This window comes from Nematostella vectensis, chromosome 14, assembly GCF_932526225.1.
Source record: "Nematostella vectensis chromosome 14, jaNemVect1.1, whole genome shotgun sequence".
Lineage (NCBI taxonomy): Eukaryota > Metazoa > Cnidaria > Anthozoa > Actiniaria > Edwardsiidae > Nematostella > Nematostella vectensis.
This window is the reverse complement of record NC_064047.1, coordinates 10,778,894-10,793,308: the sequence shown is the minus strand read 5'-3', so window position 1 is coordinate 10,793,308 and position 14,415 is coordinate 10,778,894. Positions and strand designations below refer to the sequence as shown.

At 45.5% G+C, this 14,415-nt stretch overlaps 2 protein-coding genes across 3 annotated transcripts; both read left to right on the top strand.

Annotated features, from left to right (window-relative positions):
- Window positions 1-1,952: 1,952 nt before the first annotated feature.
- LOC116612375 lies at window positions 1,953-3,875 on the top strand. 2 transcript variants are annotated; one of them, XM_048722205.1, is made up of 4 exons: window positions 1,953-1,980; window positions 2,055-2,125; window positions 2,372-2,452; window positions 2,720-3,875. In XM_048722205.1, the coding sequence occupies exon 4, from the start codon at window positions 3,032-3,034 to the stop codon at window positions 3,755-3,757; it is 726 nt and encodes a 241-aa protein (XP_048578162.1). In that variant the 5' UTR covers window positions 1,953-1,980; window positions 2,055-2,125; window positions 2,372-2,452; window positions 2,720-3,031; the 3' UTR covers window positions 3,758-3,875. The 2 variants fall into 2 exon arrangements, with proteins under 2 accessions (XP_048578162.1, XP_048578163.1); XM_048722206.1 differs by having other exon boundaries at window positions 1,959-1,980; window positions 2,720-3,203.
- Window positions 3,876-4,337: 462 nt separating this feature from the next.
- On the top strand, window positions 4,338-6,406 carry LOC125559921. Its single transcript, XM_048722204.1, has one exon. It carries the CDS (start codon window positions 4,359-4,361, stop codon window positions 5,124-5,126), a length of 768 nt encoding a protein of 255 aa, XP_048578161.1. The 5' UTR covers window positions 4,338-4,358; the 3' UTR covers window positions 5,127-6,406.
- Window positions 6,407-14,415: the final 8,009 nt, after the last annotated feature.

The window sequence follows — 14,415 nt, the reverse complement described above, 5'->3', positions numbered from 1 at the left end:
ACAAAATGAGACTTTATTTACTTGTTCTTTGTCTTTCATTTGAAAAATGCCGATGCAACGGTAATGTTTGGGGTGAAAGTTGTCTACAGACATCGACAAAACTAGGATTTCAATAAATACTACTATAATCTTCAACAGTCACGACACGTCAAGACACGTCTGAGGTATGTTTTGATACTCGTATAACAAACAAAGCCATAGCAGGAATCAGAGGGGGGAAGGGGAGGGGGCAAAATCACAAAATAATCTAAAATCATGTTTGAAAAAATAAGATAAACATGTTGACAAAAAAAGGCAACAGAAGAAAATAAGATGAAAAAAGGATTTGATTTGAACAGGGAAGTGCACTTTCCTGATTTGAACAACTGTTAAATTCTTCTGACAAAAAAGGCAACAGAAGAAAATAAGATGAAAAAAAAAGATTTGATTTGAACAGGGAAGTGCACTTTCCTGATTTGAACGACTGTTAAATTCTTTTATTGGGAATGAGCTTGTACTCTGATTACTGCTTTTTTGTTGGTTATTATGCAACTTGAAAAAAAGGCCATTGCCTATAGCTTTCACATACTTTTTGGTGGACTGATATTTGGTTGAGATTATAATCAGGGGCGTATGCAGGTTATAGGCCTGCAGTCACTGGACTGCAAAAGAAATTGGTGATCTTAATTGCATAACGAGGGAAAAATCAAATGTTTGCTTATTCATTTTTATGTACGTAGTTTAATATATATAATGAGGAAAAAATATATAATTATATAGTTCACAGATTATTTCCAAACACATTGTTATGTCGTTCAGTGCCATGCGACGAGGATGACAGAGGATCCAGTAATATTCTAAAAAATCTGACGCATTGCTGCCAATTCCCAACACAAAAGTGGGCGCTATGAGCTTTTTACGGGGATGAGGGGCCACGCCCTTATCCAGTTTCTGAATGCTATAACTGCAACTTGTTAAAAATCGTGCGTACGCCCCTGATAATCAAAAAGTTTTTTTAGCAGAGGCATTTTTTCAGGTGTAGGGGAGGCATAGTGTTATTTCACTGAATAGTGGTATGGTGAATTGCTTTGGGTTACTTATAATTTTTTATGACAGGGAAAGAAAAAGAAAACAAGAAAGAAGTTGTCCTCTTTCGCCAATGTCTAGGTAAACAAGAGCGTATGTTGATTTACTAGTATATTTTTATTGACAGTACTTTTAGGGAATATAGTCAACAAGACAATATAACTTTTTTTCAGGTTTGAATGTTGTAAAATCTTATGTTGAAAGATATCTATTTTTATGGTATAAAAGCATAGCCAAAGCTCAGTGTGGCAGGGAGCATTTTTAGTTGAAAATGACCTAATGCTTTTTAATGTTGGGTTTTTTTGGATATAGCAAAAAAAGGAGGCGAGTTCTGCGATCGCCCTCTTCAAGCTCTGATTCATCCATTCAGCCAAGGTATATACAGTTGTACTTTTTTCCGGGTTGAAGGGAGGGAGGCGGAGATCCCGCTAAAAAATATTTACATATGCTTGTTATGAAAATATTGTCTAACCCTAAGGGATAGCGAAGTGGGTGTGGCCAACAGGAATTTCCATAGCTTAGAGATGGCAAAACAAAGCGGAGATGCAGAAGTTTCAACCCTACTTTAGCCTTATTGGAATTGGCTGTTTTCCAGAATTAGTTGTACTTTGTTGCACCTATTCCATTGTATTTTCAATGCACAAATGATATTCACTTAGTGTATCAATCTACTCCGGGAAAGCGGACCTATGGAAAGGCTAAATATGAAAAGTTGTAGCTTTTTTGAGGTGTAGCTTTACACCCAAAAGGCTAGATAGGTCACTATTTTACAGCAAGTCAGGACACCCAGATTTTTTTTATTGCTTAACATTCTATCTATCAAATATGTTTTGTATTATTTGTTTCTTATCAGCCCAGAAAGAAAGGCAAACCGCTATCACCATTTTCAACCCAGAACCAACAGGAAGAGATGAGGTACATAACTAAATTAACATCTAACTGTAAAATCCTACCGTGAAAAATAATCAGGGTTTTCCCATTATCAACAGCCTGCCAATTACTTCAGCATCACACCCCAGCCATCCTAAGCAGCGCCCAATAGATACCTTTCTCCGTAAAGGTAAATTGTTGAGCAATTGGCAGTTTATAACGCTTTGATCAATACAAATATAAACATTTAATATAATATTAGCTGGTTTATTATTGGGTAGGATTTACATTATATGCTGGCAGGCACATTGAATAAGCAAACTCTGGTGGTTTTATCTATCGGAAGTACTGCAAATCCTACTAATATCCCCAAAATGTTTAATGCATGAGGATGATTTGCAATATCAACTTAGTGTTACGTGTACTTTTTACACAGCGCCACCATCTTCTTCTTCAAAAGTGGAAGCTTTAGAACCTTGTTTCAAACCTCTTGCTCCCAAATACCGCTCAGAGCCAGGTAAAACTACTAAACTGTTGCTTTTACAAAAATATATATGTAGTAGATCAGCCCCAATGCGTATGAAAGGACGGGTTGACTGGGGTTTATGTTTGGAGCAGGATTATGAATGACATGAAGAGCAAGCATTCTTGACTATTTTTTTTCTATTCCAGGCTCAGTGTAAGGGTGTTCGTACGAGTCTTTTTTTATTTTCTAAAAACTCTTGAGGTAAGAATTTGTTGAATGGGCAGTAGGGGATGGTAATTTTTATTTTCCTTCATATAGCATTCACCGCTATTCAGCCAACAACGTTGAAAATAAAAGTTTTCAAGAACCCCCCTGATGCCAGTGGTCGCTATGCGCTGGAAATTCAGCGCCTTTGGCATGTCAATGCCTCAAATATTGGATAACTCACTCTGACAAAAACAACTAAGCAGTTTAAAGAGAACTTCAACACAAAAAATGAGCAGAAGTTGTCGTACTTTGACGGAGAAGAAGAAATGTTAATTTTGAAGAACGAAGATTTGATTGAAACATGTTCTTTCTTTCTACAATGCTTTCAGAAGTATGAAAACCATACCGAATTTCTGAAAGTATATGCTACCGAAACGATGGCGGATACGCTTAGTTACAACCTCAGTAAAATTTGCAGTACAAAACAAAGCCTCTGTTCTCAGCATGTACAACGCCGCTACGAGATCGGCACCACAGCAAGACACCAACACCAACGGGCCGACAGGCGAAACAGAATCGAGAGACTACAAGAAAATGCAGAAGATGAAGGTCAAGGTCAGCAATGAATTCAATGGCAAAGAAGAGCAGGCAGATGTGATCAGCAAATCAGAAATCAAATGCACTGCCTGCAAGTGTGTAATAAAACTCGGAAAGCCTTTTAACATCCATAACTTTAGGAGACACACCAGACGCTGCAAAAAGATAGACGGGCAAGCTTCGAAGTCCATATCAAGCCTATTTATGGCAATGACTGCAATCGCCCAGCGCGTCTCTGACAAAGCGAAGGAAATGGTGGAATATGTCATTGAACTTCGGAACAAAGGAGAATCATCGAATGATTCAATTGATGTCCTTTTAACCGTGTCAGATGGTGTGGCGGACAGGCCCTGTACTCTTGAGGCTGCTACAGACGACATCAAACGCCTTTGTCTGAAAGTTGTGGGTTCTTCCGCACATCCCCTCCTCGTCCACTTATCAGAGCTGTGTGAGGAAGGAAACATAAGTGAGCCAAATGATAGTGACGAGGAACGGAGCTCAACTAGCGAAGGCGACGATGAGGAAGAACATCAAGACAATTCTCTGTTATGACTAGAACCGCCGAAAAAGGCGGATCTCTTACTTGACCTAGAGAAGATGGATGAGGCTGCAGCAATGCTTGCTTTCTTAACATCATCTGGGATACTCCCAAAGAACCACGTGTTTTACGAACAGGCTCATTCATTTTGTTCGCGTGCACTAGGCGTTGTAGAGGCCGAGGCGTTCACGGAGCTTTATCCCGCATTAACGCGATTCCAGCGTGCAGTACAGTTCAATTGTAAGCCTGTCGCTTCTTACCTTCTTTGCGGTCGAGGAAACCACGGCCAAGGGCGACATGCGGCTCAGACACCTCAAGGCTTCGTTCAGACACATAATCTGAGCTTCTTACACCCAAGGACGGTGATAAGACATGCCCCGCCTCCACATCTTGAAGGGCGTGTTTATGGTGAAGACGTTCTATTTTGCATTGAAACATGTGCAGAGAAAGACGTTGTCGCCATCAAGAGCAACGAAGTGAGTGGCTACCTGTGTTGTATCTCCACAGATGAGATGGCAATTAAGCAAGCCTTAGAATATTCTCCATATCTGAAGTCGGTCGGAGATCAGATTTGCGAGTCTGACAACTTTTTCTGTCGAGTGCTTCTTCAAAGCCATGCGTGCCGATCATGACATGCCAACTATGGTGGAGTATGCTTATAGACAAGCGCGCTGTGTGGAATATGACATGCTCCGAATTTACCAGAAGCATTTTACATACTTCACAGGGCCGAACTCGTTTTATCCGGAGAAGATTATCTCGGGCGATCCACCAAGTCTGATGCAGAGGCCATCCAAGAAAACGCAGACGAAAGAGGGGACTGGTGATGAGACAGAAGACCGCAGACGTGCAGAGACCATGCGGGAATTTACACGGGAGTATGGGAGAGGAGTGCGACAAGCAAATGTCCGAGCTAAGACAAAAGAGCTGACAGGAACCCTTCCATACTCACAGAGTATGCTGCCTGACCGAATCGAAACGGGCTCAGACGACGTGCTAGACTTCGTAAGTGAAGCTCGATCAACGGTCACAGTAAATGACACCGGTGGAATTACCAGGGTGCAGGTCTTGTACTACAAAGACGACATCGTCGCCGTCAGACACGATCGCCGACGGGAGGCATTTCCGTATTGGCTCGCCGTTATGATGGAAGACGTTTTGGTCATCGCTGCAACTGGACGATTCCAGAAGAACAGCGTAACTTTCAGATGGCTCGATCAGACTGATGACCATTTAAAATATACCTTCCAGGAGGTATGCAACGGCAATTCCCTTAGATGTCTGCTGGCAATAGAAGAAAGCCTCACCATTGATGACAAGATCGTAACCATAACTCCCGAAGAAGACATCAGACGTTCGAGAATTGCGAACGGTGATGATTAGACGGTGGAGACACGGGAAGATGAGAACGAAGAAAGAAAGTGGCTGACAAATGGAGAGTCTTCTTCTACCCCCACAGAAGCAACAGAAGAGTCGTTTCCGGCGAGAGTGGAAGGGGTTAGTTTATCAGGACGCAAAACAACGCGTTTCATTTTACGATAGTCGACATCCTCGCCGTCAGACACGATTGCCGACGGAAAGCATCTCCGTATTGGCTCGCCGTTATGAGGGAAGACGTTCTGGTCATCGCTGCAACTGGACGATTCCAAAAGAACAGCGTAACTTTCAGATGGCTCGATCAGACTGATGACCATCTGAAATATACCTTCGGCGAGGTATGCAACGGCAATTCCCCAGATCTCTGCTGGCAAAAGTAGAAAGCCTCACCATTGATGACCAGACCGCAACCATAACTCCCGAAGAAGACATAATAATAATTCAAGTTTATTCGCATATGACCTCTCGCCGTGTTTCGACTGAATTACAGGTAGAGACACAAAGCTATACTGCAGCATTACATTACATTAAAGTACTTGTGCGTGACAAAGTCTCTTAGTCTGTTGGTGCGCGAAGACTGCAAGCTGGCCGAGCCCCTGCCTGATCTTAAAGCGTAGGTTATTGTCCTAGTAATCGTTCCACATCAGACACGGAAAGACACGGAAAGATGAGAACGTAGAAGGAAAGTGGCTGGCTTCTTCTACCCCCACAGAAGCAACAGAAGAGTCGTTCCCGAGGAGAGTGGAAGGCGTTAGTTTATCAGGACGCTAAACAACGCGTTTCATTTTACGGTAGTGATGTCTAATTTAGTTATTGTTATAGGCTCGTGCCAAAATACTTACCATAGCTCTCCTAAACTCGCCCTGATATTCCACCAAAGCGGGCCACAATGGCACGATCAAACAAAATACCAGAGCCTGATAGTGTGTTTTGATATACAAAGAAGTAGGCATATTCTCAGCAACATTTATTGCCCGATGAGTTAATAAGGTTTCCTTGATCTATTAAATTTGCAATTTTTCGACTTATATCGAAGCATAGTTATCCACGTAACGCACAGACAAAAGATACAGTATGCTTTGATATGCAGTTTTGTTTTTTGAGAGTAATAAAAAACTGTTTCTTTTAAAATTTCTTGATGTGGTCTACACAACGAGCGACACAACGCAAAACGTTTATAAATGGAATCGAAAGGTAAAAACAAAACTTTACGGGCATTAGAAAGATTTAGAACATATAGGCACTGGAGGTATTTAAAGTTTTGTAAAAAACCTGGAACACAAAAATGGAATCCGGAATCCACGGGAAAAAACCCACATGGAATCCGGAATCCACACACTAGGATCCGGAATCCACACACTAGGAATCCGGAATCCAGAACCCTATTGGAGAACCTGTCATGGGGCGAAATATTGTTTTTCGCTGAAAATTCGTCAATCTTTTATTTCATCGCCTTCTTAAGATACAGAATTATTCAATTTAATGAGGTATAATTATGGTTACCAATAGTCATCAAACACAGACGTGATGTTTGATTGTTCAATTATGGCTTATCTTATCCCCATCAAATATTAATATTTATGTCCTCTTAGGAACACGTCCATTTTAAATATAGGACGTTAAACTGTGTTGATATATTAGTGTTTAGCATAAATGGAAGCAAGCATAAATTTACTTAAAATTTTGTTTGTTTCGTTAGCATTATTTTAGCATACAATTGAGCATTGTTTTGTAATAATAAAACAATAATAACAGTAAGTATGGTTAGGCATAAAGTTTCGAGTTCAATTCGGGATCAATTTGCACAAAAGTGTTTTCTTCAAAAGTTTCAAAATTAATTGCACGAGGCGTCTCTCCGGCTTTTTGAACTCGAAAACTATATGATTACTTATTAAAAATACAAGAAATGACCCGTCACTTTGTGACTGCTGATTTTGATGTCCAAATGAGTTTTATGTGTTTTATAAGTTTACGCGACTTAAATCTTCTTCATTTTTACATAAAATGCCGAGTTTATATAACTACACTTTGTAAGAAAAATATCTTACAGGACTTCATGGTAAACAGACATCACGTAAAAACCTTGGAAAAAGCGCAATTCCAGATAGAGAGAAGAAACAATTTCTTACAATGTCTATAGGTTTCTTGTATTACGGACTGATTTTCAAAACACAAATAATGTGAGGCCGAAGTGCACATAACCAGATTTTGGCTTTTTAAGATCATTTTTCCTTGATCATCATTGCCCTGTGTATCAGCTCAGGGACGAAAAGCTCAAATTTCAATGACACCTTACAAAAAGTCGCATCAATTTAAAAAAAGTCGAACTTGATATTTTGTTTGCTATAAGTTACTAAGTACTCAGAGAAATTCTCCGCCTTATTCGATGTGAAATGGGCTTATTTGATGCGTCATGTCATGTTTTTCCGTCATGTCTGGTAAACAACGTTTAGAGTTTCGTTTCTCTGCGCCTGGACCGTGAATGACTCAGCACTTCGTTCTCGTGACATTGCCAAATAGAGCTGTCCGTGTGTTACTGTCCAATCCGTTGTATCGCGACGCCGCATTTTCGAAACATCGATTTGTTTTTGTCTTTTGGGATTTTCTGTTCCGCCAGTCAAATTATTCTAAGCCAATCAGATTCTTGCCACCTCTCGCCTTGTGCATTTGCCCGGCTTTCTGTCGCGACACTGTCTGGTTTTCGTCCAGAGGATAGCCAGGGAAGTGCACAAAGCGAGATTCTGATTGGCTCAGAATGGTTTTACTGACGTAACAGAAAACCAAAACAAATCGTTTTTTGAAAACGCGGCGTCGCGATACAACGGATTCGACAGTATGTTTGGCTCTGGAGGGTAAACACCGACCCTGTCCTGATCTGCTCTTTGTTTTAGATCTCCGTTTTCCGCGCTCTGTTTCCGCACACACGATCTTTTTCTTTATCAAAGCGAAAACACGGATAGGTTTCCCGTCTCCATACGTCTTTGCTAAACTTTCTCAACGCAAGCAGCACAATCTAGATCATCATTTGTATTATCAGACACATCTCAGAAGGCCAAAAATCAAGTAATTGAATAAGCTTCCTAAGCATATCCTATTCCAGGCTTGAATTATGCTTCCCCGGCGACACTTGTAAAACACGATTTACACTAAGGACCGCGTTTAGAGGGGCTTCATGTCCTTATCTCCAGACATGTCGATATGCATACATATCTCACACAGTTAGCGATTATTCAGAATACTTCCCAGGGTATTCGGAATGTTTTTCAGTGTTTTTTTGATAATGGCGCATGTAAAGGCCGATTTAAACACTAAGATTTTTCCTACAACCATCACATGCGACACGCTCGCGTTAGAGCATACAACACAAGTCGCAAAGTCTAAATCAGCTCTACAACTCCGCTAAGACACTAGCTTACGACACGAAAAAGTTTTAGGATTTTTGAAACAGGTTTCAAAACTTTACGACTTTGTGCACATATTTGGTAAAATGACGGAAGCATTGAGACGAATCGTCCTTTCAGGGGGAGAGACGGGGGGCGGTGACTGTTTTGGTTTGCAAATATGGCGGAAATTCATACGAAGATATCGTCGGCAATCGCGTATATTTTTGGCCAAACGTAGCTCTTTTAAGATTAAACAATATGACCCATTCTGTCAGCCATTCCTTATCTCGGACTCTTTTTCGTCTTTTTCCATTTGTTTACGGCGTAAAATTTCAGCAGCAAGTGCTGCAGCTGCAACGGTCCGCCATGTTTTTTGTTGTTGGTCCCAGTCCTCGACGAGTAAAAAAGCGCAAAAGTCGTACGCGATTTTCTTGAGACGTGAGCGAATGTAGCAATTTCGCCACAGGTAACCCAATATCGCGTTGCAGAATGGTCCTCGTTGCACAAGTGTCTAACCAATCAGATTGTCTCTTGTATCTCCCATACCGTCCATCCAATCAAAGTGCCTTGTGATCATGTCTTGTACCTCGTGGAGATCGTGCTAAGGGTCGTTCATAGGGTCGTGTTGGAATTGTTAACTTGATGAATCACTTTTTCAGCATTTACCCTGTATTCAAGGTAAGGATCTCCATTAATTATAATAATTTTTGTGTAGATGAAATTCTGCTGAATATGTTCCTCTTGAAAAACTCTAAGCAAAACAGCGAAGACTATTGTAATACGTTTAAGTATTAAAATACTTAAAAATATTAGCTCAACTGATGAAAAAAGCAAACTCCATCCAACCTTAAGTTATTAGCCCAACAAAGTCATGGGATAATGCATGTTTAATTATGTTACTTAAGACGATTTGTTAAGTTCAATCAGGAGTAGGGAATACAGTCAGAAAACATGCGCAAGCTTCGCTCCAAGTAACGCCAGGGAGAACGCTCTAAACGCCGCCCACGGGGCGAAGTACACCGTCCCGCTAGACCATTCTCTGCTGACGGACCACGGCGTACTGTACCCAAGGGCGCTCTCCGAGGCGCTGCTCTTCGAGATCACGCTAGCAACGGTTGACCAGGTAGTAGTCGGAAGCGATGCTACCAAATTATCCTATGGCATCAAAAATCTAGAGCTGGAATACGAAAGCCTGGGGGACGACAACCTCGCCCGGTCTGCAGCCGCCGCCTACCAAAATGGCACAACGTTCTTCTACGAGCAAGTGAACCTTCACAAGACCTTCGTGATTAGCAAAGGAACGGACAGCATAATCAACGAGAGTGTCAACCTGCCGCGAAGGTCTATGAGTGGTCTGTTGCTCCTCTTTGTAGAGCCATACACGGCAGGGGCTCGCGACTCTGAGAAGTTCGTGTACCCCGACATCAAGAGCGTTCGCGTTACAATCGACGGCATGCCAAACAAGGTCTTCAGCCAGGGGCTGGGCCCCACGGATTTCTGGAGGGAGGCGAAAAGGCGGTTCGTCCGACCTCCCCGGGGGGGCACAGCGGAGCGCCCGCCGCCCCGGCAATCGGCCCGAGTCGTTCTATGGCGATAACAAGTTTGCTCTGTGGATCGACCTTCGAACGACGGACGACAGTGCTATCCATGGAAGGGGGGGGGGGGGGTCTCCGATTGGTCAATACCCGCGACGGTGTGCACCTCGAGATAAAACGCACGGCAAGCGGCACGGGTACCGTTAACTGTCACGTGTTTGTGGTGGCCGACGACAAAATGAACCTTATGAACGGACAGCTAGAGTCCATACAATACTGAGCACAGACACGAAGTGCGCGAAGCGCTGCGGCAGCGCGGTATGGACCCGAAAAACATCCCATTTAACGCTCTCATCGTGGGCCCGACGTCATGCGGAAGACCCGATTCATAGTGGACCGGCTGCGCGGCCCTTTCCGGGGCAAATTTGACTACATCGTACTCATGTGCCCTACCTTTGTCTAGAACAAAACATACGACAATCGTCTGTTTGTCATCACACCTGAGGCGGGTCCGATCGACATACTGCTGAGGTTTGTCTCCGCTCTCTTCGGAGGCACTAATACGCTAATCATACTTGACGACTGTGCGGCCTCGAAAGACGTAAAGAGGCGCTCTGACCAGCTCGTCAACTGGCGTTCAACGAGCGCCACGTGGGTATCAGCGTGTGGGTGATCACAAAGCAGCTCACCAGCATCACTAAGCTGTTCCGTGAGAACATCGCGGCCTTGGTGGTCAACTATACCCCGAGCAAGGCGGACATGAAAGCCATCCTGCATGACTACGGCGCGGAGCTCTCAGAAGAGAAGATGAAAGAGTACATGAAGGCCCTCAAGAAGAAAAAGTTCTCGAAGTTATAGTTTTGCTTGCGTCACCCTTATACCATCGCCCTTGTTGAGCGGTGAGTGCAGTAAACCACCGCCCACGTATGCCCTAGGGCATAACGCATTGATCACACGTGTCGCACCTTAGCCACGGCAGGGGGGTGCACAATGAGCGACGAATACTTTGAGAGTCTTCTTAAGGGGGGCGCCGCCGGCCTCCCGGCCGTGGAGTCGTTGGACTGCTCGACGCATCCTGTCGGAACGGCAACCGGAGGTGAGCAAACTGAGGTAGCAGACGCGAGGGAGAAACTCGCGATCCTCGTAGCCTCGGGTAAGTCGAAAGAAATGGTAGGCAAGGCCCTGACTCACGATGACGTCAAACGCATGAAGGCCGAGGAGGTGAGGAAGTACGAAAAGCGATACGAGACCGCTTTAGCCAGCTGGACTACAGACGCCCTGGCAGACAGCTTTCTGAAACTTACGACCAAGCTAGTAGGCATGGCGCTGCCGATAGACAGTGTGGTCGATCTTCACAATGACCTAGTGTCGGACTACATCATCAACAACGAGCTTCGCACATTGTGCGGAAGCTTGTCTCTACGCTGCGGTCGTTTTATGGCTTTAGCCGTCGGGGCGTTACACGTAGCACTTCATGTGAACACCGCCGGAACGGCAAGCGCTGACGCGCGGTGTCAACACGAGGTAGCAGTCGCGGACTCACCAGTGGTTTGCCAGCAAACGCACAGTGGCGAGTCTGCGACTGCTACCTCGTGTTGACGTTCATTTAAAAGCTTGCCACCTCTTCAGCAACCAAGTAGTTGCATCACAAATGGAGGAACCTCAAGGAAGTACTAGTGCCCAGCATTTCGCGGAACCTGACAAACAAGCTGCTCATGAACCTGCACGTATCACAATTTATTTGTATCATAAACTCACATACTTATGTTTGCTTTGTTTGCCCTTTTTTATCATCAGATAAATAATGCTGTTAATGCTCTTTTTTCTCTAAGACCAGAAGTGTTTATTTAAATTTTCATTTTTCTCCCAAAATTTTTCAAATTTTCAAATTTCCATAATATAGTAATTCTTACTAAACTTTGCTTATACAATTATATTTAATAATTATGTAAATAAGTAAGTGACTGATCCGTCTCGATTAGCTCGTCTATTTGCGGATCTGTCACACCTACTACAAATAACAATTTTATACAATAAAAAAGTCTAAAAAGCCTAAAGTTTACGCCTTCGGCGTTGGCGGAGAGAATCACCAGCCCCAAACCACCCACGACCCGACCTAAACACCCTGGGCGAGTCAAAGCTGGAAGGCGCTTGGCAGAGTGGAACCGACTTAACAGAGCGAAAAAAGAGACACTTCGTGTCGTGCAACACGTTGGGTAGCCGGTCGGTAGCGAGCCGCAGGGACGCGAGGGCTTGCGCGCGCGCGCCGAAGGCATACACACACCAGTCCCGGAAAGCAAATCTGCTTGGTCGGCTAGCTCGGTTATCGGGGTCGCTGGTCTTCTAGTGTCATTGATCGGCCTCTACACACGTAGGCGGGAGCTAGCTGCCGCGTTCACTCGTACACCAGCTGTTAACCAGCGAGCTACCGATCCACTTGCTACCTAAGGTACCGACGACGTGACTCCGCCCGCAAGGCCGCCACTGGCGGCCGCACAGCAGACCAAGGATCGACCGCTTGCCGTTCCGGACAACGCAATCTTCGCCATCGGCTACAAAGCTAGCCGCTTGCTGTGATGTAGCTGCCGTTCCGGCGCTGCATCTAGGCGGCAGTTTTCCATGCTGCGCGTATGCGCATGCGTATACGTATGCGTATACGTATAAGATGATTGCAGATGATTGCAGACCGGCCTCAGAAAGACCACATCGGCACTGCCCGAGCAGACGGCAACCGCCTGTTGGAGACTGATACACCTGTTGCAATGTAGCGCGATACATTATTGCCGACACGTAATGGCGGCGAAGCGCATGTCCGACGAAGAACTCGATGCGTTCCTTTGTCCTATATACTACGCCAGAGGCGGCTTCCAGGGAGTGACCGCTGTGCATGCCAAACTTCAGGGCTCAGCCTCCATAGATCGAGTGCGCAGGTGGGTAAGCTCGCAGCCCGTCGGGGGCTACACACAGACACCCCCTCCTCCGACTACCTACGCCCACTTCTCGGAGCACATACCAAACCGTATCCACCAGTCGGACCTGCTATTCTTGCCAACCGACCGCGGGTACAAGTATGCCCTGACTGTCGTCAACGTTGCTTCACGATATAAAGCCGCCCTCCCACTGAGGACTAAGAACGCGGACGCTGTCTCCCGCGAACTCGCTGACATCTATGCAGAGGGACCTCTCACATGGCCTAAAGTCCTCATGGTTGATGACGGCACGGAGTTCAAGGGTGCTCCTAACAGACCACGGGGTGGAGGTCCGACGGGCTGAGCCAGGGCACCACAGGAGCCAAGCTTTCGCCGAGTCTTTCCTATTGCTGGCTGGCACAGCGCCTATTTCGTGCGCAGTACTCGAAGGAGCTTGCATCCGGCGAGACAAACTGCGAGTGTGTTACTGCTTTGCCAATCGTCATCTCGGACATAAACGCAACAAAGACTCGCATGACTGGCTTTGCGCCTAAAGACGCCATAAAGCTAAGGCGGATGCCTCTCAAGGCCGAAAAGCCCACCTTAGAGGTCCCCTTAGAGGTAGGAACGGAGGTGTACATCGCCGTAAACGAGGAAGACCTTCAAAACAAGGGCCGACGGCGAGCGACGGACCCGTGGTGGACAAGCAAGGCATACCCAATACTAAGAGGGTCATGGAGCCCGGACAGCCAGTGTTGTATTACACGGCCCACTCTAAGCACGGCCTCACGCGTTCGCAGTTGCGTAGCGTGACGCTAGTGTGATCAGCGCTTGTGCCTTCTATTGCAGCAGCACGTGAGCCTGACATTCCACTTGTAGTGACCCTGACTGTCGTCCAGCCGGTCGATACTGAAGCATTGGGGATGGCTCTTGGTGTACCCCTGAAGCAGAAGCTGAGTGCCACAGACCGTGCACTTCTTTTCCGCGTCAGCAATCATGCCGAGTACGTGGTCTACCGTCAGATCGTGGTGCGATCCCGTGTACTTTGTGCGACTCATCTATAGCGTATCGCTTGATTCGCGCTATAATGAGCTCTTCACTGGGCGTAGCCTGTAGTCCTGTGGGAACCAAGGCCTCGGGGGTGTCATCGGGGTGGATCACGCGGACTATCTGGTCGTCGCGCCGCACGCGGGAGATGCCGGTGTATACAGCATTCGTGATCCAGCCCTCTAAGCTGTGGTCTATGATAAACAAACGTCTTGGAGTCTGGATAGTCTTCCCCTGCACCCGATGGACTGTCCCCCAGTCCGCGTATTTCCACTCGAGGGGAAGCCCGTTAAGAACCGCGTCGAGAGGAACCTCGACTACCGTGCCTTTGTACGCGTCGACCTTCTCACCCCTTTTGCCTGGCACGGGCACCGGCCACCCTTGCTTGCGATAACGATGCGCGACGCCACGATCGGGGTGA